Source organism: Mirounga leonina, unplaced genomic scaffold (assembly GCF_011800145.1).
Source record: "Mirounga leonina isolate KUSES-001 unplaced genomic scaffold, KU_Mleo_1.0 Mir_154, whole genome shotgun sequence".
Classification (NCBI taxonomy): Eukaryota; Metazoa; Chordata; class Mammalia; order Carnivora; family Phocidae; genus Mirounga; species Mirounga leonina.
In genome coordinates, this window is record NW_023270389.1 from 1286961 (window position 1) to 1314342 (window position 27382).

Sequence of the window (27382 nt, forward strand, 5' to 3'; positions counted from 1 at the left end):
CCCCCCAGGCGGGGGGCAAGTGGCTGAATCCTTAGATGGCATTTTTTCTTTCCTTCCTCCCTCCCTTCCTTATTTATTCTTATTATTCAATTATGTAATAATTGTATTTATTCATTTGCTAGTTTTATTTATTATTAATTCATTTTATTTAGCCATTCCTTTATCCATCCCTCCCCACCTCTCCTTGTAGGGAGAGAGGAAGGAGCAGGGCCCCCCATGCCAGCTCTTGGGGTCCTCGCTCAGCTCCATCAGCCAGCAGCAATACTGAGCCCTCTCTCTACCTAGAGAGCGGCAGGAAGGGCTACGCAAGCGGGGAGGAAGCTCTTGCTACTTTCAGGGGTTTTGCTCCTCCTGAGTCTACTGTTGGTGCAAGAGTAAGCGGAGGACCCAAGGTATCCAAGCCTGGGGAGGGGTAGGCTATAGCCAGTACCTCTGCCCTCTCAGGGACAAGAGAAATACTTGGCCCCGCTCCTCCGTCCCCACACCTGTGCTACAGTATCAGAGTGTGGAGCCAGGACCCCAAATCCTTCCTCTTGAGTGGAGAGTCCTGGGGTTTTATAATTGCTCCCAAACAGCTGGGTTTAAAAGGAAAACAGAGCTACTCGTTTTGGCTCCTGGTTTGTGTGGGAGAACACCGTGGGCACGAAGGAGTTTCTGGGTGCAGGACGAGGCAGCAGAGCATCTGACCCAGAAAGGCATGAGGTGGGCATGAGAGCAGCCAGGGAGGGGCCTGCAAACCCAACAGAGGTTGTGAAGACAGTGACAAGATGAGCCCCCCAGCTCTTGGGGCTCCCCAGCACTCATCCAGCCTCACTTCCCCAGAAGGGTGGTGCTTTGGTGTCCCTGTCCATCACAATGAGGGAAGAGGTGGCGCTCTCCTTGGGAGATGCTCAGATCATCACGAGGGCCACACCGGAGAGTATCAGACTGCATGGATAGGGATTTTGTGGGGACGGCCCTGTTCCCCTAGCCCCCCACCCCCTGGGTACACGAAGCCCAGGGGACTCATATTAACCAGCTAAGCTAGGATTAGGGGCTCAGAGTATCTTAGGGCCCAGCTGAGAGCATTGGGCGGAGGGGACGTAGGATTGGTGCTGCCAGATGGCCAGTGCTTAGCTGGACACAGACCTTCGGGGCCTGAGTGAAAGGGAGAGAGGAAGTGGCGCCCTGGAACGGGGCTAGACGGCAGATGTGGCCTCGGCAGGGAGGGCCTGGAGCAGAGAAGACAGGTGGGGGGCTGTGGGGTGGAGGGAGGGAGGTCCTGTTTGGGCTGGGTCGGGGGGCGTGGCGTCTCAGGGTATGCTCAGCACGCGCATGATGTTGGTATGGCCAGAGCCAGGGCGCCAGCCTGTCACCACGATCACCAGGTCCCCCATGCGGAGGAAGCCACGGAGTTTTCCTGGCAGGGATGCGAGGAGAAGATGATGGTCAGCCATTGAGGGAGGCAGGCCAGCCCTGTCATGAGAGCCGGCCACTGCCCCCCATCCCCTCCAGTGCAGCCTGGAGGGACCTGGAGTGAACTACACAGTGTGGGCCCTAGGTGGCGCCACAGGGACCGCGACCGCGGCAGTCTATTAGGGCTGCAGGGGTGTCCAGGGGTGGCGTGGGCTGCCTGCCTGTGCTGCTATGGAGGAAGGAAGAGGTGGGGTGTGAGCACAGTCAGTAAACCGGAGTTTCGTTCCAGCTTGTACTCTCACCTCTTAATCCTTACGTCCCATCCAGCTCTGGCCACCTGGTGCGGACAGCAGCTGGGCTGACCTCTCTCCCACTGCCCTCCTCCTCAGCATGTCCCCCCCCCACCCCGGCCCTGGAGGCCATATATCCCTGTGTCTTAGTGACCCTCCCGGAGAAACTCTGGGACCAGAGGAGAGAGGCAAGGCCCTGTGAGTGGGTGTGGAAGGTGAGGTCGGGGGACTGAGGTTGCAGATCCAGGGCCGGGTGGGGAGGAAATGTAGGTGGCTCACCACTTTCAATGCCAAATTGGACCCGGCGATCCACGTCGTCTGCCCAGATGGCCTCTGGAGGTTCACTGTAGAGTAAGGGGAAGACCCCTCGGCACAGGTGGGCCTGCCGGGCAGCCTGGGCAGAGCGGGTAACAGCAATGACCGCTGCCCGAGGTCGGTACCGAGACAGCAACTGTGCTGAGCTGAAGGAGATGGAGAAGGTCTCAGAACAGTGAAAGAGTGTTGAACCAGGAAACAAGGGTTTGGGTTCTGATCCCAGGTGTCACAAACAAGCTGTGTGGCCCTGGGTGAGTCATCTTATTTCTCTGGGCCTTGTTTTTCTCACCTGTAAAATGGGCATAAGAATGCCTGCCCTCCTTAGCACACAAGGACGACCAGAGATAATGAAGGATAGATCAAAGCAGATAATAAGAAACTTCTTGAGAAGCATAAAACCCTTCTGAGAATGTACCTATATGTAGTACTTAACTCACAGGTGTCTCTTGTTAATCCTCACAACCCCACGAGAAAACGGAGGTCTATGGGGCCTAGGTGGCTTACCCAAGGCATCATAGCTGATTTCAGAGCAAAGACTTGAACTAAGGCCTTCTGGGCCCTTCTGCAACACCTCAGCATTGTAAGGCTTTGTGGGCTAAAAGCAGGGGCCCTAAAGTGTCCTGGAAGCCTACGTGCCCAGTGACGTCACATTCCCTTCCAACCCCCTGGAGCTCATGGCGCATTTCCCGGCGCTCCAAGATCCGCCTCTCCTGGCCTCCAGCTACCTCTCCTCTTGCTGCAGAACGATACTCTTTATCTCTGACGTCAAGACAAAACCCAGGCCTGGGGCCCGTCCCCGCCTGCCCCTGGCCCAAAGCTGTGCCCTGGTGTTGCCAGTGTCCTCCTCACCGGCCAGTCGTGGTCAGCACGATGATGGCTGCAGCACAGCACTTGAAGGCGGCCTCCACCGCGCCTATGGCGGTGACCTCAGTGGGATCGCGGCTCAGGGACGCTGCCCGGCGCAGCTCCTCAAACAGCTGCCGGTGGTACACGGCCGCCTCTGCCTCCCGGGCAATCTGCAAGCACCAGAGGTCAGGCGGGGCCGGGGGCACAGGGCCAGGAAGGGGCTTGGTGTTTCTGGCACTCGGAACTCCTACCGCGTGCTGCATCTTCACTGCCTCCACGGGAAATCGGCCTTTGGCAGTCTCCCCCGACAGCATGATGCAGTCTGCTCCGTCCAGCACAGCGTTGGCTACGTCACTGGTCTCCGCCCGGGTCGGCCGCGGCTTAGTGATCATGCTCTCCAGCATCTGGGGGACATCGGGGCATCACAGCTGCAGGACTCACACTCTGACTGGGCACCCTGCCCAAACTACTTCTCTGCCACTCTCAGAGTGCCCCGAAAGCCAGGGTAACAGTTACAAACTATGTGATTCTGGCGATTCAGTTTCCTCATCTGAAAATGGGGCTCACAGAATCTCTTCCCAACTTCGTTGTTTGAGGATCAAACACTGGACAGCAAAATGTGCTACAGACCTAAGGTGTGGGTATCCACCGTCAGGTGTCCCCAACACCCAGAGAATGCCCGGGGCCCCGAGGGCTCGCTCCAGACCTGTGTGGCGCAGACAACGGGCTTGCCCGCCAGGTTGCACCGTCCAATCATCATCTTCTGGGCCAGGAAAACCTTCTCGGCTGGAATCTCGATGCCCAGGTCGCCCCGTGCCACCATGATGCCGTCACTCACCTCCAGGATTTCATCAAACCTGGGTGGTTGGGGGAGTCAGGGCTGGGGAAGAGCCAGGAGATTCCAGGGAGAGGCAGGCTGGAGAAGAGGGGGGCGATGGGGATGGCTAGGGCCTGATAGGGACAAAAACCAAGCCTCACTTCTTCACGCCTTCGTGGTTCTCGATTTTGCTAATGATCTTGATGTCGCGTCCTTCGGGCCCCAGAGCAGCCCTGATGGCAGCCACATCACTGGCTTTTCTCACGAAGGAGGCAAAGACGATGTCCACGTTGTGCTGCACCCCGAAGCGCAGGTCCAGGACGTCTTGCTCAGACAGCCCGGGCAAGTCCACCTCAACACCTGGCAAGTTCACGCCCTTCCGGCTGCCCAGGAGGCCTCCGTTCTCCACTTGGGTCTCCAGCCCCTCTGGGCCTGCAGGCATGGAAAGAGCCAGCGCAGGTCAGGGGTGAGCCGGAGGCACAGTCACGGAGAGGGAGCCCAGGAGATCAGGAACCCATGTCCTAGTGTCTCTCCACCCTCGGCCAGGCCTGTGCACCTAACAGGCACCGGTCTGTGCAAGAAGGGACGAACCCAGCAGTCCAGCCCCAACCCGGGTTGAGCCCACAAGTCTGGACACCGGGGGCTCCGGGAGCGAGTGGGGAAGGGTGCTGGCTAGGGGCGGGGGCGGCTGGTCTACGGGACGAGGGGCCCAAGGGAAGGGAGTGCGCCCACGTCCCCGCTTGGCTGGGGCGGAGGCTCATCCGCACCGATTTTCTTGACCAGGAGGGAGATGAGGCCGTCGTCTATGTAGATGCGGCTCCCCACCGGCACGACCTTGACGATATTGGGGTAGTCCACCCACATGGTGTTCGCGTCCCCCAGAGTCCGGAACGCCGTGTCCACGGTCACCAGCACCAGGGAGCCCTTCACCAGCTCCACCTCGGCCTCCGGGCCCTAGGGGCGGGGCCAGAATGGCCTTGAGACCCGCCTCGGGCCCCACCCTCCCGGGCCCCGCCCTCCCGGGCCCCGCCCCGGGCCCCGCCCCTCGCGCGGCGCGGGGCGCCTGGGGAAGCCCGCGGCGCCGGGTCGGACTCTCACCCCCCGCAGGACCCCGGTGCGTATCTCCGGTCCCTTGGTGTCCAGGGCGATGGCCACGGGTCGGTAGCCGAGCGGAGAAGTTGCAAAGCTCTCCACCGCCTCCCGAATGTTGGCGATGGACTGAGCGTGATACTGCGGACGAGCGAGCCGGAATTTCAGGGGATGCCAGGACACCCCCACCCCCCGGCAAGCTTTGGCTCCGCCCCCTCTCCTTGGCCCCGCCCCAAACCTCGTGGGAGCCGTGCGAGAAGTTGAGGCGCGCGATGTTCATCCCGGCCTTGATCATCTCCTTGAGGCTCTCCACCGAGTGAGAGGCCGGTCCTGGAAGCAGAGATCCCGCTCAGACAACCTTCTTCCCAAACGCGTCGCCGCCCGTAGAGCCGCCCCACTCCGCAGCAGTCCAGCTACCTGACCTTTGTTCCCTGACGCAACCTCTCCTCACAGGTCAGCCAACACCTGCTTCCTTGGGGGGCACCGTGGGGTCTGGGAGGGGAGCGTCCGGAGCCCGGCTTGAGGCAACTGTGTTGGCAGTGAGGTAACTGCTGCGGAGTGGGGGTCCCCGGCGCATGAGGGGGTGCGGCAGGAGATAACGTGCCAGGTGAGGGGTCCGCCTGGGTCTTTAGAGCTGAGAGGCCTCATACTGACGGAGGAGAGGCGATCTCGCCCACCCCTGCTTTGCTGGCCGGGCAGCCGTGTAACTGAGAGCCCAACCTCTCCAGGCCCTTCCCAAAGCCGGTTTGCACGTGGGCACTAGGCCTCTTCCTCAGCTGCTCGAAGACAGGTTTAGCCATTCTGCAGCCCCCTGTGGTATCAATGTGTTCCCTTCCATTGGATCATTCGCATCAGCATGTAACCCTGCTGCTCTGTCTTTCATCATAAAGGAAATGCTCTGAGCCCAGGACCCCCTCCAGCTACAGTACTATTTCTTTGCTCTCCTCTGCAGCAAAACTCACTGCAAGGGCTCTCTGTGCTTGCTGCCTCCGGTCCTCCTTCCTCCCCCTCTTCTCCCTTGCCCTCCCTCCAGCCGGGCGCGGGCCCCGCCTCTCTGCTGCATCTCTTCCTGCGGGGGTCGCCAAGAACCTCTGTGCAGTTGCTAAAGGCAGTGGTCAGTTCTCAGTGCTCGTCCGGGCTGGCGGGTTGGCAGCGTTGGACCCGCGCGTCCTTGACGCACCTGCCTCACGTGGCCTCCAGGACACGCCCCCTGTCCCTCGCCCCCCCCCCCCCGCCCCACTGGCTGTTGCTTCTCAGCCCTTGCTTCCTCCCCTTGACATTAGATGCCTCATTCTCTTCTCTGTCATCTTCCCTTCACTCCCTTGGTGGTCTCACCTAGTCCCGTGGCTTTAAATACCATCTCTATGCTGACAACTCCCACATTTATATCTACGACTTCTGCCCCAAACCCAGACTTGTGTATCTGATTGCCTCTGCGCATCTCAAACTCAGCATGCGCGAAGCCCAACTCCTGATCTCCTCCCCCGAAAACCTCTGCACCGAGGTCTTCGCTGCTCAGTTGATAATGCATCCTTCTAGCGCCTCACGACACAAGCCTTGGACTCCTCTCTGACTCCTTTTTCACCCTCACCCCCTCCCCATGTCCAATCCGTCTGGAAATCCTGTCGACTTCATCTTCCAAATGCACTCAGAATCTGATCGCGTCTGACCACCGCCACTGCCCCCACCTGGTCTGAGCCAGAAATGTCGCAGGAGCCACTTCTACTCTTGCCCCCACCGCCACCCCCAACCTCTTCAGTTGCCGCAGCCAGGCAGTCTATTCCAGCATAAATAAGAGCGAGTCACTCTCCCCCCGCCCAGCACTCTGCAGCCCTCTCCCACTTCTTCTAGAGGAAAACTGAACTCAAACTCTAAGAATGGCTGCTAAGCCCTACATGATCTCCTCTTCCTCTACAATGTCTTCATTTTGCTACTCTTCCCCCGTGATGGTTTCTAACCATTCCAGCCTCCTTGACTCGGGCCTTTGCACTCGCTGCTCCCTTGCCTGGAACCCCCCGCCCCCGAACATGAGCATGGCCTCTCATCTCCTTCACGCCTTTGCTCAGATGTAATTTTCTGAACAATGGCTCCCCACGTGGGACTGCAGCCTGCCTCCTGTCCTCGAGCCTCTAACGCCCCTTACAAAGCTCTGTGTTCCTTGTTTCCATAGTTCCTACCACTTTCTCACATACTAAATAATCTATTTCTTTTTAAGGTAGTATGTTTAGTATTTATTGTCTCGCCCAGCTAGATGGTCAGCTCCCCAAGGGTGGCGATCTTTGTTTCCATCACCGACCTCCTCCCAGGGCCCCAAGCCTTGGCCACCAGATGCTCAACAAGCATTTGCTGGCTGAGTGAGTCTGTCAAGCATGGAGAGGTCTCAGAGGAGACAGCAGGTGGGGAAGCGTCTCGAGAACCGCTCCCGAGGTCCCGTGGTGCCGGGCTGGGGGACGCTCACCGATGGTGGCGATGATGCTGGTGCTGCGGGCGGCCACGGGCTCCGAGTCGATGTCCAGCAGGCACAGGTGCTCAAGGAAGGTGTCCGCCATGGCGGCCGACAGCTGCTGCTGGAAGAAGGCCGTGCCCAGCTCGTGGGTCAGCTGGGCCGCGCTGGCCCGCCGCAGGTAGCCCGCCGGCCCTGCGGTGGAAGAGGGCTGCGTGGGCAGCTGCCGCACCCCCCATCCTCACCCTCGGCATGCCCCAGGTCCCCTCTGTCCGCATCGGGTTTCGCTGAGCCCTCCTTAGGAGCTGGGCACGACACAGGCGTTATCTGAGAGACGGGGTTTGCATCCAGGCCTGGCCGACTCTAGGCTCCGGTTCTTGACCATCCAGCTCCCTGAGCCTTCACAACCCTGACTTCCTGCCCTCCAGCTGCTGACTCCCCTCAGCCTCAGCTCTTCACCCTATCTAGTCCACAGTGGCTGCTCATGATCCAGAATCACCCGGTGCCCTTTCCTAAGCTCCCTATTTTCTTCCTTCCAATTGGCTGGCTTCCCAACCCCCTCCTCTGAGTTTCCCCAGTCCCTTCAATGCTGATCCAGTCCTAGGGTCTCTGTAACTTGACCCGGCGCAGCCCAGAGGAGCCCCAGTCCCAGCCGTACCCTCCATGCCCCTGAGTGCCTGCCTGTCTCTGGGGGTCTGCTCCACGCTGTCGGGCTGTCAGAGGCAGGCTGGGCCGAGGGAGCCGTCCTGCGTGCTGGTTAAAGTGTCACCACCAGGGGCCAGAGTCCAGGCAACACGGGAGTGCCCCGTGGCTCGCATGCGGCAGGACCCCCCCTGCCCTGCCTACAGAGGCTGGGAAAGAGGCTCGGACCAGGGTCCAAACTGAACACCGGGGAGACTCCAGTGAACAGAGACCCCCCCCTCCCCAGGCCCTCGGGGTCCAGCAGCAGATGTAAATCATTTGTGTCTCTACCCCCACTCCTGATTTCCACCCTCACTCCCCACTCTATTCAATGACTTCCCCTTTCCTTACCTCCTGGAGCCCCAATCAGGAAGGACTTTGCTAAGTCCCTTTGGGACTTAGAAATCCTTGACCAAAGCTCCTGGGCTTGTATGCTCTCCTGGCTGGACATGCTTACAAAGTGAGAGGCTGTGGAGAGAGGGGGAGAGAGGAGGACAGAACTGCTGGTCTTATCTAAGGGAGACAGAGAAAAGAAAAGGGGCACACCCAGCTGGCTGCCCCTGTCCCCACACAGAGTCCCACCCCTACACCTGCTGGCTCTCCGCCCCGTCTTCTGGCACTCCCCCATCCATTTTTCCTGATAAGTTTCCAATTCATTCATGCTGTCATCAACCTGAATAGAGATTTTGGGGATATGGCCCCTTGTCCTTTGTACTTTACTGGAGTTAGCCCTGATGAATCTAGGAAGGAGGGGGTTTATGGCAGGAACCGGAGCCTGAAGGCAGGGGATGGGGAGCACCGTGATAACATGGTGGGATTCTCTGGAAGGGCTGTGAGAGCATCGTTGTTACCATAACACTGGCCACCATTTGCTCATTGGCCAATATTTATGGAACACCTACTCAGTGCCAGGTCCCGAGGATACAATGGTGAGCAAAACAGATGGGGCCTTTGCCCTTCTATGGGATTTACAGCATGGGGACACAGACAATAAACAAGCACCAAGAGGCGCCTGGCTGGCTCAGTTGGAAGAGCGTGCGACTCTTGATCTCAGGATCCTGAGTTCAAGCCCCAAGTTGGAATAGAGATGACAAATAAAAATAAAAAATAAACAAAAAATAAATAAAACAATCAAAAAAATGAATATACAACCATAAACTTTGTGTTTTATTAAAGGTTTTCTTTTTTTAAATGTGTAGGGAGGGGAGGGGCAGAGGGAAAGAGAGAATCTCAAGCAGGCTCCCTGCTGAGCATGGAGCCGGAAGTAGGGCTCGAACTCACAACCCTGAGACCACGACCTGAGCCAAAATCAAGAGTGGGTGCTGAACTGACTGAGCTACCCAGGCGCCCCGACAAGCACAAACTTTGTAAGTGCTGTTAAGGAATTGATCAGGGTGCAGAACAGCAGAGTCAATGGGGAGAAGAGAGAGACATGTATTTTAGATGAGGTGGCTTGGTAAGGCCTCTTTGAAGTGTGACCATATTTAAGCTGAGATTGGAAGGGCAGGAAGGAACTAGTGGGGACAGTTTGAAGCAAGGAGTTTTCTGTGGGGTTAGAAATAATACCCGTGGAGTCTCTGAGGAAGGAAAAGGCCTAGTGCTACAGAGAGAGAAGGCTGTTGTGAGTTGGGGTGCCTGCAGGGGAGAGGCACTGGTGCAGGGAGGAGGGGGCGGGTGCCTGGAGCACAGGGACAGGGTCGCTGTGAGACTGGAGACGGAAGCAGGGACTTGGAGGGCCCCAGGTTCACCCAGCAGAGTGACACGACCCGGCACATGCTCTGGACCCTTCTGACTGGCAGGTAGAGGTCACAGAGCAGCCGCGAGGCTAGCGGTTTTAGGGGTGATCCAGGCGGGAGGCGACGGACTAACGGCAGTGGTAGGGATGGCGAGAGGGAGACAGATCTGAGGTGTCTCTGGAGAAGAGCACGCAGGGTGGAGGGGCAGGTGCGGGGAGCAGGGGAGGGAGGCTCCCATCCCCCGAAGGAGGGCGCTGACAGGTCTGGCCTGAGCAGCTAGATGGCAGTGCCATTTCCTGAGACTAGGGAAGGAACAGGTTTGCAGGGGAACGTGCAAGGTTTCCGATTTAGACAGGCTACGTTCAAGATGCCAATCAATCATTGAAATCAATAGGCAGACAGCAGGACTTAGGGTGTGCTGGGACAGTGTTCGACATCTCATATGCAGCTTTTGTCACCGTGACAACCGAGAAGGAAGGTAGGTTTGAGAGCCTGCTTGACAGTGAGGGGCCGAGGCTAGCAGGGTGGGCTAGGCATCTTCTGCCCCTCCAGATCCTTTCTCTACCCTTGTCCACTCTGTCTGGGGCTGGGAGGCTAAAGGCCTTGCCCATGGCTTCTGTCGGGCTTGGCCCCTGGAAAGGGGCACCAGTAGGAGAGGAAGCCTGGCCATTTTCCCTCCCCTTCTTCCTGCAAGGTTGCTGGAGGTCACAGCTCCTGCCGGGGACCCTCTCCAGATTCCAGGACCCATTCTCTCCCCATCCCCTGGGCCCCTAAAGGTGGTACGAAGCCCGCTGCTACTCTGTGACTAGATCTGGGCCAATGCTGTATCTCTTGCAGTTTATCAGCATCCTGTGCACACCTTTGGATATAATCCTGTTATGAAACATTCTTCAATTTATCTGATTTGAGAGAGCCCTCATTTCCTGACGGAGCCCTGCCTGATACACTTTGGGGCTAAAAATCTTGTCAGCAGTGGAGCTAGGATTCAGACTCAGTGTGGTTGCAGAGGCTGAGCTGTGGCCACTAAACTCCATCCTTTCCCTCAGACTCTCAGTGGAACAGAAAGAGGTTAGATAGCAGGAAGGACTTACAAGGGGGAATGAGCATGGGATCCTAGGCTCTGTTTATAAAAGACAGAACAAATAAAGATGGTTGAAAATGTAACCAGGGGCGCCTGGGTGGCTCAGTTGTTGAGCGTCTGCCTTCGGCTCAGGTCATGATCCCGGGGTCCTGGGATCGAGCCCCTCATCAGGCTCTCTGCTCCGCGGGAAGCCTGCTTCTCCCTCTCCCACTCCCCCTGCTTGTGTTCCCTCTCTGGCTTTCTCTCTGTCAAATAAATAAATAAAATCTTAAAAAAAAAAGAAAAAAAACCTTTTCCCTGACTTTGCTACTTTTGACCCTTGACTCAGCTCTATAAATTAGATAGGGTGCACATTTATACTTCGATTCATTAAAAGAACACCTAGGTCACCTAAAATATGGTGGTGTCCTCAATCTGCAGCTTCGGAGCCTGCTCAGAGAGGTCATGCGGCTTGCTGAAGTTCGCCCAGCTGGTCAGGGTGGGGCCAAGGCTTGAACCTGGGGAAGCGTTTAAGGCAGGGGAGTTCCATTTCAGCTGGGCGAGGAGCTGGCAGGACCCAGCCTAGAAGCAGCCCCCCTTCCCAGCTGGTTTCAACTGCTCTTCCCACTGCGGGTGAGCTAGCTGGCAGCTGTACCTGACTCCCATTGGACCACCTGGGACAAGCCAGGTGGATAGTGGATCTGCTAGAAGCTCTCCTCCTAGAGTTCTCACTCTTACACCCATTATCCAGTAGCCGTGCTCCTTCCTGAAGCACCTTCCCCCAGCCTCCACACACCATGTCAGCATCCTCCTCCTTCCTCAAAGTGTCATTTCTTTCCCGATTGCTTTGGGCTTCCCGCCACTCCTCTGCCCATCTCTCATCTGTATCCACATCCTTTAACCCCTGCCCGGCCCCCAGCGCAGTCACCTGGCGGGGAGGCGGGGAGCCACGACCCAGGAAGGCCTTGGTGGAGAGTGGGCCAGGGAAGGAAGAGGTGGGTCTGGGGGAAGAATCCACAGCCTCCTCAGAGGGGAGAGGTGCAGGCTTACGGGCCGGGCCGAAGAAGTAGATTCTGGGTGTGGCTGGGTGTGACCTAGGTTGTCATTTACTGTGTGTAATGACATTTTCTGGATCTCCCTCTAGTTCTCCAGGGAAGCATGTGATTTTCATTTTTTTTTTAATTGTGGTAAAATATGCGTAACATAAAATTGGCCATTTTAGCCACTTTTACGTGTACTTTTAACCACTCTGAGCAGCAGTACGTGTATTCATGTTGTTGTGCAACCATCACCACCATTGATTTCTAGAACTTTTTTTTATAAGATTTTTTATTTATTTGAGAGAGAGAGAATGAGAGACAGAGAGCATGAGAGGGGGGAGGGTCAGAGGGAGAAGCAGACTCCCTGCCGAGCAGGGAGCCCGATGCGGGACTCGATCCAGGGACTCCAGGATCATGACCTGAGCCGAAGGCAGTCGCTTAACCAACTGAGCTACCCAGGCGCCCCAATTTCTAGAACTTTTAAAATCTTCTCAAACTGAAACTCTATACCCATTAAATACTCCCCATTCCTGCCTCCCCAGACCGTGGCACCCACCATTCAACTTTGGCCTCTATGAATTTGCCTCCTCTAGGGACCTCACGTCACACAGTATTTGTTCTTTTGTGTCTGCCTGAATTCACTTAGCGTCTTGTCTTCAAGGTTCACCCACGTGGTAGCGTGTGTCAGAATTTCCTTCCTAATTTAAGGGCTGAAAAATATCCCAATTTAAGTTTATACAATATTTTGTTTATCCGTTCTTCTGTGGATGGACACTTGGGTTGTTTCCACCTTCTGGCTGTTGTGAATAACGCTACAGTGAACCTCAGCTACAAGTATTTTGTGCAGGTGTCTGGTTTTAGTGCTTTGGGGTAGGTACCTAGGAGCAGGGTTGCTCGGTCATATGGCGATTCTACGTTTTACATTTGGAGGAATGTTTTCCACGGCAGGTGCGCCATTTTACATTCCCAGCAGCAATGTCAGGAGGTTCCCGTTTCTCCATATCCTCACCAACACTTACTATTTTCAGTTTTTAAACATCTATGTGTTTTTACTGTAGCCATATGAAGAAGTGTAGGGTGGGGCGCCTGGGTGGCTCAGTCGTTAAGGGGCTGCCTTCGGCTCAGGTCATGATCCCAGAGTCCTGGGATCGAGCCCCGCATCCGGCTCCCTGCTCGGCGGGAAGCCTGCTTCTCCCTCTCCCCCTGCTTGTGTTCCTGCTCTCGCTGTCTCTCTGTCAAATAAATAAATAAAATCTTAAAAAAAAAAAAGTGTAGGGTGGTATCTCATGTTGGTTTTGAGTTGCATTTCCCTAATGACTGATGATGATGAGCATCTTTTCTTGTACTTATTGGCCATTTGTATATTTTCTTTGGAGAAATGTTTACTCAAGTCCTTTGCCCATTTTCTAATTAGGTTGTTTGTATTTTTGTTGTTGTTATAGGAGTTCTGGATATCAAACCCTTGTCAGATGTATGCTTTGGGAATATTTTCTTCCATTCCGTGTACTTTCTTTTCACTCTCTTGATAGTGTCCTCTGGTACACCAAAGTTTTTAATTTTGATGAAGTTCAGTTGATCTTTTCTCTTGCTGTTTATGCTTTGGGTGTCATGGTTAAGAATCCGTCACTAGGGGCGCCTGGCTGGCTCCGTTGGTGGAGCGTGTGACACTGGATCTCAGGGTTGTGACTTTGAGCCCCATGTTGGGTGTAAGGATTACTTAAAAATAGAAAATCCAGGGGCACCTGGGCGGCTCAGTCGTTAAGCGTCTGCCTTCGGCTCAGGTCATGATCCCACGGTCTTGGGATCGAGCCCCGCATCGGGCTCCCTGCTCCGCAGGAGGCCTGCTTCTCCCTCTTCCACTCCCCCTGCTTGTGTTCCCTCTCTTACTATGTCTCTCTCTGTCAAATAAATAAAATCTTTAAAAAAATTTTTTTGAAAGATTTTATTTATTTATTTGCGGGGGGCAGGGTGGAGAGTACAAGCAGGGTGAGTGTGAGAGGGAGAAGCAGGCTCCCTGCTGAGCAAGGAGCAGGACGTTGGACTCGATCCCAGGACCCTGGGATCATGACCCAAGCTGAAGGCAGACACTCAACCAACTGAGCCACCCAGGTGCCCCTAAAAATAAAAAATCTTAAAAAATATATCCATCACTAAATACAAGGTATGAAGGCTTATCCCTATATTTTCTTCTAAGATTTTCTATGGTTTTAGCTTTTATATTTAGGTTTTAATCTATTTTGAGTTAGTTTTTGAATATGGTGTGAGGTAGGGGTCCAATTCCATTCTTTTGCATGAGGAAAGACACCTGAGTTTACTTAGTGCCATTTGTTGAAGAGACTGTCCTTTCCCCATTTGGTGGACTTGGTACCTTTGTAAAAAACCTATTTGTCACAGATATATGAGTTTATTTCTGGACTCTCAATTCTGTTTCATTGGTCAATATGTCTGTCCTTATGCCAATACCACACTGTTTTGACTCTCACAGCCGTGTAGTAAATTTTGAAATTGGGAAGTGTGAGTCTTTTCTTTTTTTAAAGATTTTTTATTTATTTATTCATTAGAGACAGAGAGAGAGAGAGAGGCAGAGGGAGAAGCAGGCTCCCAAGGAGCAGGGAGCCCAATGTGGGACTCGATCCCAGGACCCTGAGATCATGACCTGAGCCGAAGGCAGATGCTTAACCATCTGAGCCACCCAGGTGCCCTTTTTCTTTTTTTTTTTTTAAAGATTTTATTTATTTATTTGTGTGAGAGAGAGCACAAGCAGGGGGAGTAGCAGGCAGAGGGAAAAACAGGCTCCCTGGTGAGCAAGGAGCCAGACATGGGACTCGATCGCAGGACCCTGGGATCATGACCTGAGCCGAAGGTGGATGCTTAACCGCCTGAGCCACCCAGGTGTCCCGGCAAGTGTGAGTCTTTCAATGTTGTTCTTTATCAAGATTATTTTAGTCATCCAGGGTCCCTTGTAATTCCATATGCATTTGCAGATTGGTTTTTCCATAGCTGCAAAAAAATCTGTTGGAATTTTGATAGGGATTGTGTTGAATCTGTAGATTGCTTTGGGTGACATCTTGACAATATTAAGTCTTTCTATTCAGGAATACGGGCTGTTTTCCATTTATTTAGGTCTTCTTTAATTTTTTTCGCAATGTTTTATGGTTTTCAGTGTACAAGTTAGTTGTATTTTATTCTTAGGTATTTCATTATTTTAGATGCTACTGTAAATTTAATTGCTTTCTTCATTTCCTTTTTGAGATTGTTCATTGCAGGTGTGCAGAAGCACAACTGATTTTTGTTTTGTTTTAAAGATTTTATTTATTTTGACCGAGAGAGAGTGAGAGAGGAAACACAAGTAGGGGGAGAGGGAGAAGCAGGCTTCCCGCGGAGCAGGGAGCCTGATGCGGGGCTCGATCCCAGGACCCCGGGATCATGACCTGAGCCCAAGGCAGACGCTCAACCACTGAGCCACCCAGGGGCCCCACAACTGATTTTTGCATCTTGTTTTTGTACTCTGCACCTTTGCTGAGTTTGTTAGCTCCAGTAGCTTTCTTGTGGATGTTCCATATTTAGGATCATGTCATCTCTGAAACACATATATTTTTACTGCTTTTTTAACTTGGCTGTTTTTTTATTTCTTTTTCTTGCCTAATAGCTCTGACTACAGCTTCCAGTGCAATGTTGAATAGCAGTGGTGAAAGTGAATCCTTGCACAGTGATTTTTGTTCCTATGCATGACCTAGGTTCTTTGGAGTTTCAGGCTACTTTCAGTGGGTGGAGGAACAGGGATTTGGCAGGGTTGGTGGAGAGAGCGCCAACTGAGTCAAGCCACGGTGCGCTGGTAAGCCGTGTGTAGGAGTGAGGCTTCCAGTTTCTGCTCTCGGTCTTATTTCTTGAGCCCTTAAAGCACTTTGTGTACTTGTCTCAGGGAGCGATTCTCGTTGAACAGACGAGGAAAGACAGTTGACGGAGGGTCAGGGAAACTAAATGGTCTGCCTACGTTCGAGAACCCATAAATGGCAAAGCCGGTCCTGCTGGAATTTTAAACGCCACCCAACTGCCCAGGGGGATACAGGTCATTAACCTGTGTAGTAAAGGCGGCAGCTGGAGCCAGAGTAGGAGCCTTCGTCCCGCCTCCGTCGTCAGCCCAGTCTTGCTCCTCCGGCCCTGGGCGCAGCCCTTCCATTGGTTGTCCGGCACAGGGCCCCATGCTCACACGAGGGGAGGCAGCCAATCAGCGCGGCTCGTCTCCGCCCACCCGGCTCGCGCTAGATCGCGTCGTCCTGTCCCTCCCGCGGCACGCCGGGAACTGTAGTCCGATGAGGCCTTTCTGTCTGGAGGGAAGGGAGCTCGGGAACTACCGGACCCAGAGGGCCGCGCGCCGAGCGGAGCGGCTTTCAGGAGTTCCCCGCTAAGACTGGACCTCGAGCCGGGATCCAGCAGCAGGTGAGAGAGGTCTCCGGCCGGGACTGGGGCCGCGGGGGGAGCCTCAGCCGCACTTCCGTGGTAGTACTGGGGGCGCAGGAGCCCCCCCGCCCCGCACTGGGGCCCGGTGTGCCCGGCCGGCGGGTCTTCCGGCTGTGTGAGCCCGCAGCCCCCCCGGCCGCCCTCCTCCTCTCGGGATAACCCCGAGCCTGCACAGCCCCGTCCCCGCCCGCCAGGGGAGACCCGCCCACGTCTTGGAGCCTCAGCTGGCCCTCCATAAAATAGGGCGCTTTAAGGGTCCTCCCAGGCCCTGGTCCTCAGGTACTTTAGTCAGGACTTTCCCAGCTGTGCCCCAGGACTTGGGGGAAGAAGCCAAGAGAGTGGTGATTCCAGAGGCTCCCTGCAGGAGTTGACGGTAGACGGAGAAAGTTAGGTGGCGCTGAGTTGTTTTAAGGGCGCACTGTGTTAAGTGCGACCCGTTGACTTTCGGTCAGCCAGCCGAACTTTTGTTCTTTGCGTTTCCTTCTTTCTGGAAATGCCCTCGGGCTCAGCTCAGAAGAGACCGGTGCATTCTGGGCCCCGAGGTAAAAGGGTGGTGGGGGTGACCTGGGGAGCCGCCACCGTGCATCTGCCTTTGGTGCTTGCCCCTGCAGGGAGTGCTCGGTGCCCCCTCCCTATGCCACCCCCGTGATGCCCCTGTCCCGCTGGCTGAGATCTGTGGGGGTCCTCTTGCTGCCAGCCCCCTGCTGGGCGCCCCGGGAGAGGTGGCTGGGTCCCCTTCAGCGGCCCTCCCTGGTGCACGGGTGCCCAGTCCTGGGGGCCTGGCACAGTGCCCGCTGCTGGTGCCAAGCGTGGACAGAGGAGCCTCGGTGAGTGTGGTGGGGGTGAGGGGCCTTGGGGAGGGGAGCAGCTGCTCAGGTTTCTGACTTGGCTTTCCTCTCCTCAGAGCACTTTACTCCTCCCTCAGAATGAATGGAGACCAGAAATTGGACCCTTATGCCCAAGCAAAGCAGGATTTCATCCAGCATTTCTCCCAGATTGTCAAGGTGCTGACCGAGGATGGCGTGGGCCACCCGGAGACGGGAGACGCCATTGCCCGGCTCAAGGAGGTGAAGGATTGGTGACTTCGGAGACTGAATCTGAAGTGCATTCTCTATATGTGTGGGATCCAGCTGTGGTGTTTGGGGGACCTTTGACACTGGGGTGGGAGGAGGGGCAGGCTTTTACCTGAGTGACTCTGGGTCTCCTCTGGAGGGAGCAGGGCCTGAGCAGGGATAATTACTCAGCCCATCACTCCTGCCTCATGGTTCAGGCAAGCCACACGGACTGCTTTCTGTGCCCCTGGGGGTGAAGGCCTAAAACCTGCTAAGTCTTTGATTTTGTTGAGAAAGGGAATTAGGTCTCCAGAAGTCCTTAAGAGCTACTTTGTCAGGGAGCTGGGAGGGAGCAGCCTGAGGAGCTTCAGGGGAAGCTGGGCATCATCAGAAACTCTCCTCCAGAGGCACCTGGGTGGATCAGTCAGTTAAGCTTCCGACTCTTGGTTTCGGCTCAGGTCGTGAACTCTTGGGTCGTGAGATCAAGCCCCGTGATGGGCTCTGCTTAAGACTTTGTCTCCCTCTCCTTCTGCCCCTCCCCACTAAAATAAATAAATAAATCAAAAAAAGAAAAAAGAAATCTCTGCTCCAGGGCAGGAAATTTGGCTGGGATATTTGAGTTGCCTAATTTTTTTTTTTTTTTATTTTGGGGTATCTAGTAATTCTTTTTATAAATACTCTCATTTGTCTGAGGAGAACCGAGGAAAAGGTTTGCCTATACGGGGGTGGAGATTAAAAGGGAGGTTTTCCCAGTGCATTCGAGCTGGTGGACAGCAGGGCAGCAGAAGGCAAAAGGAGAGCTCCCAGCAGGAAGAGATACCACCAGGTCCCCTCCTGAGCTCTCTTCTGGCCAACTTTGGGGACCTTGTCTTTCATGCAGTGAGCAAGGCTTTTCATTTGCAGATGGTTTGCACTGTGGGTAGGAGGAGGTGGCTGGGAAGTCTAGGAGAGGTGGGGATGAGGCTGGAACCTGGGAGGGAGAAACCTGAACGTGCCAGCCATTCCCATGGCATGTACAAAGTTTTCCCTGGGTTCAAGCCTATTCTGGGCTTGGGAGCAGATTTTAATGTGCAGTATGGAGCCTTTAAATTTACTGAGGATTGAGGCACCTGGTTGGCTCAGTAGAGTGTGTGACTCTCGATCTCAGGGTCATGAGTTCAAGCCCCATGTTGGGCATGGAGCCTACTTAAAAGAAAAAAATGTACTGAGGAAGACCATGCAGAGAGAGCCTGGGGGTGGGGGGACTCTTCCAGTGGTGCCCCAGGATTTGGGGGAAGAAGCCAAGAGTCGCAATTCCAGAGGTTACGGGAGGAGGAGTGGGGCCTGAGGAGGTTAAAATCCAGTCCGGGTTGGAAGCGGGAGAGGGCAGGGAAAAATGTTTAGAGTAGGTGCTCTGCGGAACCTGGTGCCTTTTCCGTCTTCCCTTGCCCCCAGGTCTTGGAGTACAATGCGATTGGAGGCAAGTACCAGCGGGGTTTGACTGTGCTGATAGCATTTCAGGAGCTGGTAGAGCCAAGGAAGCAGGATGCTGATAGTCTCCGGCGGGCCCTGACTGTGGGCTGGTGTGTGGAACTGGTAAGAGGGACAAGGGAAAGGCAGGAGAAGCAGAGGTTTTCCTAGGGTGGGGGTGTCCTGGGGGGAAGGGGAGGGATGAGCTTGAAACGAATTTCTCCCTGTGTTTCTGTCCATTAGTAGTCAAGTTTAGACAGTGATTTACTCTAAGAGTTAACAAATGTGGGGAACCTCTTTGCCAGTAGGTATGTATTTAGTCTATAAACTAAGCTGTGGACCAGGGCCTTGGGACTGGGCATAAAGGAGTCAGTTCTTTCCTCTGAGCAGAGGGTAACTATCAGAGTGACAGTTCTTCCAGAGGATGTTCTAAAGCAGAGATTGAAAACTTGCAGCCCGGGCGCCTGGGTGGCTCAGTTGGTTAAGCGACTGCCTTCGGCTCAGGTCACGATCCTGGAATCCCAGGATCGAGTCCCGCATCGGGCTCCCTGCTCAGCGGGGAGTCTGCCTCTCCCTCTGACCCTCCCCCTTCTCATGTGCTCTCTCTCTCTCTCAAATAAATAAATAAAATCTTTAAAAAAAGAAACGAAAAGAAAAGAAAACTTGCAGCCCACCGATAGTTTTTGAAAATGAAGTGCCCTAGGGGCGCCTGAGTGGCTCAGTCATTAAGTGGCTGCCTTCGGCTCAGGTCATGATCCCAGGGTCCTGGGATCAAGTCCCACATCGGGCTCCCTGCTCGGTGGGAAGCCTGCTTCTCCCTCTCCCACTCCCCCTGCTTCTGTTCCCTCTCTCGCTGTCTCTCTCTCCATCAAATAAATAAATAAATAAAATCTTTAAAAAAAAAAAAAAAAGAAAATGAAGTGCCCTAAACTTAGGAAAGAAGAGCTGTCACATAAAAACCCAGGTTTCTGACATCACTTGGGAAATTGCTAGATCTGCGCCCAGGGTCCCACGCAGCATCAACTGGCTGATGTTGAATCATAAACCCTTCCGCAAGGTGGGGCATGGGCGCTCCTGTGTGGCTCTGTCTCTCTGCTTTGCTCCAGTCCCCGTGTGTCCTTGTCTCCCGTACCCAGCTCATTTGCCCCTTAAAGGGGTATGGTTTCCTGGCCTAGCCTAAAAGCTTCATTAGTGACAAGGAGACTGGATTCTAGGAGGGGAGCCAGGCCCCGAGGACGGTGGCAGTGAGCTCAGAAGGGAAGGCACTTAGGACCTGGCCTGTGGAAAGGGGCAGCTGCCTCAAGGGAGGGTGTGACGTGCTCAGGGTCAGCCACGCTGCCTTCTCGACCCGGGCAGTGCAGGTGGAAGTGTCTGGCCTGTGGGTGTTGGAAATTCCAGTCTGGAGCTTGTAAGTGAGATGGGGTTGGGGAAGAGGGATTTGCCTCCAAGGAGGTAAAGGGACAGTGGCATCACTGGGGGACAGGGCCCTGGGGGACCGAGGAGCCCATATGCACAGACGCCAGGCAAGGCAGGGAGGCCAGGAAGATCCCGGCAGAGCAGAGGATCAGAGCTCTGGGGCCAGGGCGGGTCACCTGGTCGAGTGAAGTGTCCTGACTTCTAGCCGCCCCGTAGGTTCACCAGGGAGTGCTCGGGGATTTTTAAACATGGCTGCAATGCTGACATTTCCCCAAGATGCCTTTTGAGCTGTGTCCGCCATTGTTTTCACTTGGGTGACTTTGGTTACAGTTTCTGCTTTTGTCTTTCTCCTCCTGCCTCTTGTCCTTCAACCTCTTATTATCTGTTTCAGCGTTTACCTCCTAGGAACAAGGCCATTCACCTGCGTGAGCACAGTGCCATTGTCCCGTCTGTCTTGGCTCACTTGGGCTGCTACAACAAAATAGCACACACCGCGTAGCTTATAAAGAACAGAAATTTATTTCCTAGACTTCTGGAAGCTGGAAGTCGAAGATCGAGGTCCCAGCATGGCTGGGGGGGGGGGGGGGCTCTTCTGGCTCAGCAGCACCTTCCTGCACAGCCCCTGGTGGTGCAAGGGGCCAGGCAGCTCCAGAGCGTCCGTCAGGAGGGCCCTGGAGGCCCCACCACCTCATACCATCGTCTTTGATGGTTAGGATTTCAACATTTGGGGGGACACATTCAGACCATAGCACCAGTAATATTACCTAATGTATATTCCAGATTTAAATATTCCTAATTCTCCCCAAAATGTCTGTTCTAAGTTGGCTTTGTTTTGTTTTGTTTTTTAAAGATTCTATTTATTTGACAGAGAGAGAGCACAAGCGTGGGGGGAGTGGCAGGCAGAGGGGGAGGGAGAAGTAGGCTCCCCGCTGAGCAGGGAGCCCGACGTGGGGCTCGATCCCAGGACCCCAGGACCGTGACCTGAGCTGAAGGCAGACGCTTAACCGACTGAGCCACCCAGGCGCCCTTGTTTTGTTTTTAAACATCTAGGATCCAATCAAGAATAATGTACCGTATTTGGTCGTTCTTCAATCTTTAATCTTTAGAATAGTCCCTCTACCGTAATTGACTAATACTGTGGCTAGATTTCTCATTTAATTGATCTGGGGTGACTCTGACACTGGTATTCTTTTTTTTTAAGTTCCCCTAATAAATAGAAAGTGCATTTGGGTTAAGAACCACTGCTGTGGGGCAGAGGAGGTTGAGGGACACCAGGAATGATGCTCTTCGGAGACTGTCTTGGTTGAGTGGTGCTGGTTGAAACCAGGTGGGAGAGACAGTGGACCAGTGGCTTAGCGGAACCAAGTGAACACTCATAATAAAACACATGCCTCCGGTGTGGAAAGCCCAGACCCTGCCCAGCGTGTGGTCAGAGGTAAAGATGCAGATGGGTGCCTCCTTCCCCAAGGATTCACTGGGAACAAGAGCAGTGACCGCCGCAGTCCCTTCCGCACTCTGCACGCCAGAGCCGATGGGCAGTGTCGGGTGCTCCAGGCAAGGCAGACCCGCTAGCGCACACGCACAGATCAGGACGGAGTGAAGATTAAAAACCACGTCCTGAAAAGCTGTTTTTAAAGGCTCGGAAGGTGTAGCCTAAATGCAGGAAGTCTCACAGGGTACGTGACAGTGTCTCACGTTCATTAAATAGGCATTTAGGACACACCCACTCTGGGGCTAGTGCTGGGCTTGGCTCTGGGAATGCCAGGGGGGCAAATGTCCTGGCAGTCTGCTGGGAAAACCAGCCCGTTCTGGGACCCTGAGGTGGCCTAGCACCTAGAAGAGAGGCCCGCGGCTGACGCTGGTGTGGCTGCGTGTTTAAGACCCGTGGCTGAGCGTGACCGAGTCAGACTGCAGTTCTGTCCTATTAGCGCTGCACCCCTAAATGAGCTCCGAGGTGGGGCTCTGTCCTGGGCACTGGCGTGTGTAAGCGGAGCGCCTCAGGGCGACACAGGAACAGCCTCCTTTTATTGCAGAAGTCCCGGAAAGTCACACTGCAGGAAGAAGTCTCAGGTATTCACTGAGGTTCTTGGCAGAAGAAGAGTAGCGGACGCAATGCTTCATCGCCTCCCTGACACCAGGACTGTCTAGGGCTGCTTGTGAGGGGACAGATGTCTGAGATCTGGCGGAGTCTTTGATGTTACCGTTGGGAAGCCTGAACCAGCGAGGTCACATAATTTCCTTAAGTCCCACAGCACAGAACAGAAGCCCTCGCGCTCGCTGGCCTGACTTCCGTCCTCGCTCGGTGATGAGCAACGGTAGCAGCTCTGTTGCTGGTTGAAGGAGCTCTATAGTGAGGAGCCCCAAGGGTCTGATTCCACTGTGCCTTCTCCTCCTAGCTGCAGGCTTTCTTGCTGGTGTCCGACGACATCATGGACTCGTCCCTCACCCGACGGGGGCAGATCTGCTGGTATCAGAAGGTACAGTGGGCGGGAAGGTAGCGGTGGGCACGGGACAGGCCCCCGGGAGCTGGTGCACAGAGCATACCGAGGTGTTCAGAGTGGCCGAGACTGAGGGCTTGTTTTTCTGCGCGCCCCTGCCAGCCAGGCATAGGTTTGGATGCCGTCAATGACGCTTTGCTTCTGGAAGCCTGCATCTACCGCCTGCTGAAGCTCTGCTGTCGGGAGCAGCCCTATTACCTGAGCCTGATTGAGCTTTTCCTGCAGGTGCGCCGTGGGCCGTTGGCCCAGGGGATAGCTAGGTTTGCCTGGAAGGGGCAGAGTGGGCCAAGGTGCTGGGCAGGGCGGCGGCAGAGAGGGCTTCCCCGTGTCCTCGAGGCGGGAAGGAGGGCTGAGAAAGCGCTGTGTCTGTGTGCATGTGGGCCCTCCACCTCTCACTGCCTTTCTCTCTGCCCGTGCTGTGGGCTGCGGGGCCCTGGATTCCAGGGTTTCCTGGCCCCAGAGAAAGCCCAGCTGATGGGCCATCTTCCTCCTCCTTAGAGTTCCTATCAGACCGAGATCGGACAGACCCTGGACCTCATCACAGCCCCCCAGGGCAATGTGGATCTTGGCAGATTCACTGAAAAGAGGTGAGGGACGGGGTAACTGTCTGGCCAGTGAGGTAGGGCTCTGCTGGGCACTGCCCTTCTGAGGACCTTACCTTCTCCCCCTACTCAGGTACAAATCTATTGTCAAGTACAAGACCGCTTTCTACTCGTTCTATCTTCCTGTGGCGGCTGCCATGTACATGGTGAGTGAGTCTCCTGCCCCTTGTTGCCCACTGATGGGGCTTTTGGACAGAGGGCACAAAGCAGACAACTTTGGACAGTCTGCTGCCCCCACTGTGTGGCCTGTGACCCTGGGCAAGTTACTTAAGGTCTGAGGATGTCTTCTCAGCTGTACGATGGTGAAGTTCCCTCCTTTGGATTTTTGTGAAGTTCTATGCGAGTGGCCAGCCCGTCCTCCATCTGGGTCTGGATGGGAGGGGGGAGGAAGTTCACGCTGAGAGGAAGAAGACCGGGTCCAAAGGCAGGTGGTGGGATTTCCTGCCCGCCCTGACCTCGCTTCTCCAAGTTCCCCTTTGATCGGGAAGAAGCTGGAGGAAGCAGAAGGCGCTGGAAGAGTGAGTCAGGGGCTGGGCACGTGCCAGCCTCCAGAGCTGACTTCGTCCCTGCTGGCTCACACCGGAGGGCCTCGCCGAAGGAGGTGGGCTGGAGGTCAGACCACCCAGATGTCCTGGAGCCCGGAAGCCAGGGATGTCTGAACGGAGAGGGGAGAGGATTTGGGGGCTGCGTCAGGGCGCCCTGGGAGATGCAGCAAGGAGAGTGAAGGCGCCCGTGGTGTTTGGCTTATAGACCCCTTTTCACTGTAGGCGGGCATCAGTGGGGAGAAGGAGCATGCCAATGCCAAGAAGATCCTGCTGGAGATGGGGGAGTTCTTTCAGATTCAGGTAGGAAGGCATGGGCAGGGAGCAGGCCACAACTGCCCTAGGGCCCTGCCCTGGGGTCTCTTCATTTGTCCAACTCTGCCCCCTGCCCAGGACGATTACCTCGACCTCTTTGGGGACCCCAGTGTGACAGGCAAGATTGGCACAGACATCCAGGACAACAAATGCAGCTGGCTGGTGGTTCAGTGTCTGCAGCGGGCCTCTCCGGAACAGCGTCAGCTCCTTCAGGTGCCCGGGAGGCCGCGGATCGCCGAGCTCCCAGGAGCGGGCCAGAGCAAGGACGTCAGCCGGGTGGGGACGTTTGGCAGCATCAGCAGACATTGTCTGCCACGTGCCACAGGGATCTCGAGTGGGGGGAGGCCGGGAAAGCCGCCCGACATGCTCCGATGCGCACGACAGCTTCCCGCAGAGAGCTAGCCGGCCCGGGCGGCGGTAGGGGCGGGCAGAGGAAACTGAGGCCCGAGCCGGTTTCGGAGCGTGTGCGGCGGGGAGGGGGCAGTTCCAGGTCGCGGGCCCTCCGGGACCCTCGACGCTGGAGGCTGGAGTGTACGGATGTCGGGCGTGCTGGGCGGGGCTGAGCCGACTGCCCTGCCTCCCGCCCCTTGCAGGAGAATTACGGGCAGAAGGAGGCGGAGAAGGTGGCCCGCGTGAAGGCGCTGTACGAGGAGCTGGGCCTGCCCGCCGTGTTCACGCAGTATGAGGAGGACAGCTACCGCCACCTGATGGGCCTCATCGAGCAGTGCGCCTCGCCCCTGCCCCCCGCCATCTTCCTGGCGCTGGCGCACAAGATCTACAAGAGGAAAAAGTGACCTGCAGACTGCGTGGGCGGGAGGGGGCCTCTCAATAAATTGTCGAAGCTGCGTGTGGTTCTGTGGCTGCTTGTGCTGGCCGGGGGCGCAGCGCCGTCCGCAACGGGCAGGGTTGGGGGTGGCCGCGGAAGGCGGGACCTGGGGCTTGCCTTCAGGACCCCTCGGCACCGAAAGCTGCGGGCCGGCCCGGGTGGTGACACGCACGACGTCAAGCGGTGGGGGCTGGGCCCGGGCCCCGCCCCGCCCATGCGTGAAGGGGCGCGGCTGCGCAGCGCCGGCGGGTTGTCCTAGCGCCCCCCTTCCAGTCGGCGCGGTCCGGCGGGGACCTTGGGAGTCGTGGACGAGCCCAGCTGCGGCGCTTGCAGGAGGACCCTGGTGAGGGGGGCTCGGCCATGGGTGTGGATAGACGCTTCGGGGCCCGCCAGGTGGGGCGGGAGAGGGGGGCAGTAAAATCGCACAGGGGAGGAGTGCGGTGGCGCCTGGGTGACGGAGACAAGCGCGGGGAGAGCGGCAAGCGCAGGGTCCGAGCCGGGGTCGGCTGGCCCACCTGCCCCGCGGACCTGACTCGCTGACGGATGCTCGGCCTTTGCCCCCACGCCCGCCCCTCTCCTGCATTTAGCCAGCCAGACGCGTCTCCCCCGCCCCACCCCGTTTCGGGGCATCTGGGCGGGGCCTCCCTCGGCCCCTTCCTCTGGGAGCGAAGGGCAGGCGAGGGAAGTGGGGAGGGGGGGCGGGCAGGGCCAGACTGCAGCAGAGAGGATCCGGGGCTCCATTCTAGGCCCCATCCTTTTTCAAGCCCCCGCACCTCCACGGAGATCCAGAGCGCAGCCGCATTCTCTGACCCTCCCCGCCCCAGTCCCGGGGGGCTCCCTTCGGCTCCACCTGCAAACACTGCAGTGGAAATTAAGGGTCAGTCGATGGACATTTGCGTCTCATTTAAATATCGTCCAAAGCGGCCGGCGCCTTTCATGCGTGCTGCAGCTGTCCGTCACCTCGGTGTCCTTCTGGCGGCCCGCGTCCTCTCTGGCTGGGTATCACTCTCCCTGTCTTCCAGGTCTGCAGCTGCGGTTGCCAGGTAGGCGGGTGTGAGAGGCCCGATCCTCCTGATTCTCGAGGCCGCCCCGTCGTCGCCTGCACAATGCTGTCCCCTCAGAGGGCTTTACTCTGCAACCTCAACCACATCCACCTCCAGCATGTCTCCCTGGGCCTGCACCTGTCCCGCCGCCCTGAGCTCCGGGAGGGGCCCTCGAGCACATCCCCTCCCCCCGGGGACACCGGGGGCAAGGAGAGCCGGGGGCCCTGCAGCGGGGCCCTGGTGGACGCCAATTCCAACAGCCCAGCTGTGCCCTGCCGATGCTGCCAGGAGCACGGGCCAGGCTTAGAAAACCGGCAGGACCTAGCACAGGAGGAAGAGGGGGCCGCCTCTCCCTCGGACCCGGGCTGCTCCTCTTCTCTCAGCTCCTGCTCCGATCTTAGTCCCGATGAGTCCCCCATCTCGGTGTACTCGCGGGGCCTCCCTGGCGACGAGGATGTCCACCCTCAGCCCAGCATCATCCCCCTGGAGCAGGGATCCCCACTGGCTTCCGCAGGCCCTGGCGCCTGCTCTCCGGACAGCTTCTGTTGCTCGCCCGATTCCTGCTCCGGAGCATCCTCCCCACCGGGCCTTGGCCTGGACTCCAACTGCAACGCCCTGACCACCTGCCAGGACCCCGCTTCCCCAGGGCTAGAGGAAGAGGACGACGGTGGGGAGCAGGACCTCCCTGCCTCCGAGCTCCCAGAGGCGGATGATGGGAAAGCCGACGCTGGGAGAACCGAGCCCAGTTGGAAAATCAACCCCATTTGGAAAATCGACAGGGAGACAACTGACGCGGGCTGGAAAACCACGGAGAACAATAACTCCGGCTGCACAATCAGTGGGAATACTAACTCTAGCTGGAAAACGGAACCCGGAAAACTCGACTCCAGTTGGAAAAGCAGCACAGGAACAACTGACTGCCGCTCGAAAACAGATGCGGGGTGGCGGAGTGACGTCAGCGAGGAGCCGGCGTCCCGCCGGACGATCACGTCCTTCCACGAGCTGGCCCAGAAGCGCAAGCGGGGCCCGGGGCTGCCCCTGGTGCCGCAGGTCAAGAAAGACCGCAGCGACTGGCTCATCGTCTTCTCGCCCGACAGCGAGCTGCCCCCCAGCGGCTCGCTGGGCGGCCCCCCGGCACCGCCCCGGGAAGTCACCACCTTCAAGGAGCTCCGCTCCCGGAGCCGCGCCCCGCCCCCGCCGGTGCCGCCCCGGGACCCTCCGGCCGGCTGGGCCTTGGTGCCGCCCCGGCCCCCGCCCCCGCCCGTGCCGCCGCGGAGAAGGAAGAACCGGCCGGGGCTGCAGCCCATCGCAGAGCGGCCGCCCGAGGAGGGCAGGGCGGGCAGCCCCGCGGCGGGCCGGGAGGCCCCCGCCGCCCGGGAGCCCGAGGAGTCGGGCGCGCAGGCCGGCCGTGCGGGTAAGCGGCCGCGGGGAGCCGCGGGGGGGGGGGAGGGCGGGGCGGGGCCGAG

At 56.7% G+C, this 27382-nt stretch overlaps 3 protein-coding genes across 6 annotated transcripts in view; 2 read left to right on the top strand and 1 right to left on the bottom strand.

Annotated features, from left to right (window-relative positions):
* Positions 1-874: 874 nt before the first annotated feature.
* Positions 875-8327, bottom strand: PKLR (pyruvate kinase L/R). 2 transcript variants are annotated; one of them, XM_035009473.1, is made up of 11 exons: positions 8228-8327; positions 7211-7390; positions 4991-5082; positions 4762-4893; positions 4431-4617; positions 3825-4095; positions 3553-3703; positions 3098-3250; positions 2850-3016; positions 1965-2146; positions 875-1399 (listed from the first exon to the last, which is right to left on the bottom strand). In XM_035009473.1, the coding sequence occupies exons 1-11, from the start codon at positions 8325-8327 to the stop codon at positions 1293-1295; spliced, it is 1722 nt and encodes a 573-aa protein (XP_034865364.1). In that variant the 3' UTR covers positions 875-1292. The 2 variants fall into 2 exon arrangements, with proteins under 2 accessions (XP_034865364.1, XP_034865365.1); XM_035009474.1 differs by lacking the exon at positions 8228-8327 and adding an exon at positions 7854-7984.
* A 7679-nt stretch (positions 8328-16006) lies between these two features.
* Positions 16007-24892, top strand: FDPS (farnesyl diphosphate synthase). 3 transcript variants are annotated; one of them, XM_035009769.1, is made up of 11 exons: positions 16134-16152; positions 16785-17000; positions 17078-17240; positions 18660-18800; positions 22487-22567; positions 22691-22813; positions 23087-23175; positions 23264-23336; positions 23958-24035; positions 24126-24260; positions 24641-24892. In XM_035009769.1, the coding sequence occupies exons 2-11, from the start codon at positions 16822-16824 to the stop codon at positions 24839-24841; spliced, it is 1263 nt and encodes a 420-aa protein (XP_034865660.1). In that variant the 5' UTR covers positions 16134-16152; positions 16785-16821; the 3' UTR covers positions 24842-24892. The 3 variants fall into 3 exon arrangements, with proteins under 3 accessions (XP_034865658.1, XP_034865659.1, XP_034865660.1); XM_035009767.1 differs by lacking the exon at positions 16785-17000 and having other exon boundaries at positions 16007-16152; XM_035009768.1 differs by lacking the exon at positions 16785-17000 and having other exon boundaries at positions 16073-16152; positions 17099-17240.
* Positions 24893-25111: 219 nt separating this feature from the next.
* RUSC1 (RUN and SH3 domain containing 1) overlaps positions 25112-27382 on the top strand; it is an 8157-nt gene continuing 5886 nt past the window's right edge. Inside the window, exons 1-2 of the mRNA XM_035009766.1 lie at positions 25112-25216; positions 25896-27376. Of these exons, the coding sequence (XP_034865657.1) occupies positions 25980-27376 (1397 nt within the window). The 5' untranslated portion in view covers positions 25112-25216; positions 25896-25979. The remainder of the gene's footprint in view (positions 25217-25895; positions 27377-27382) is intronic.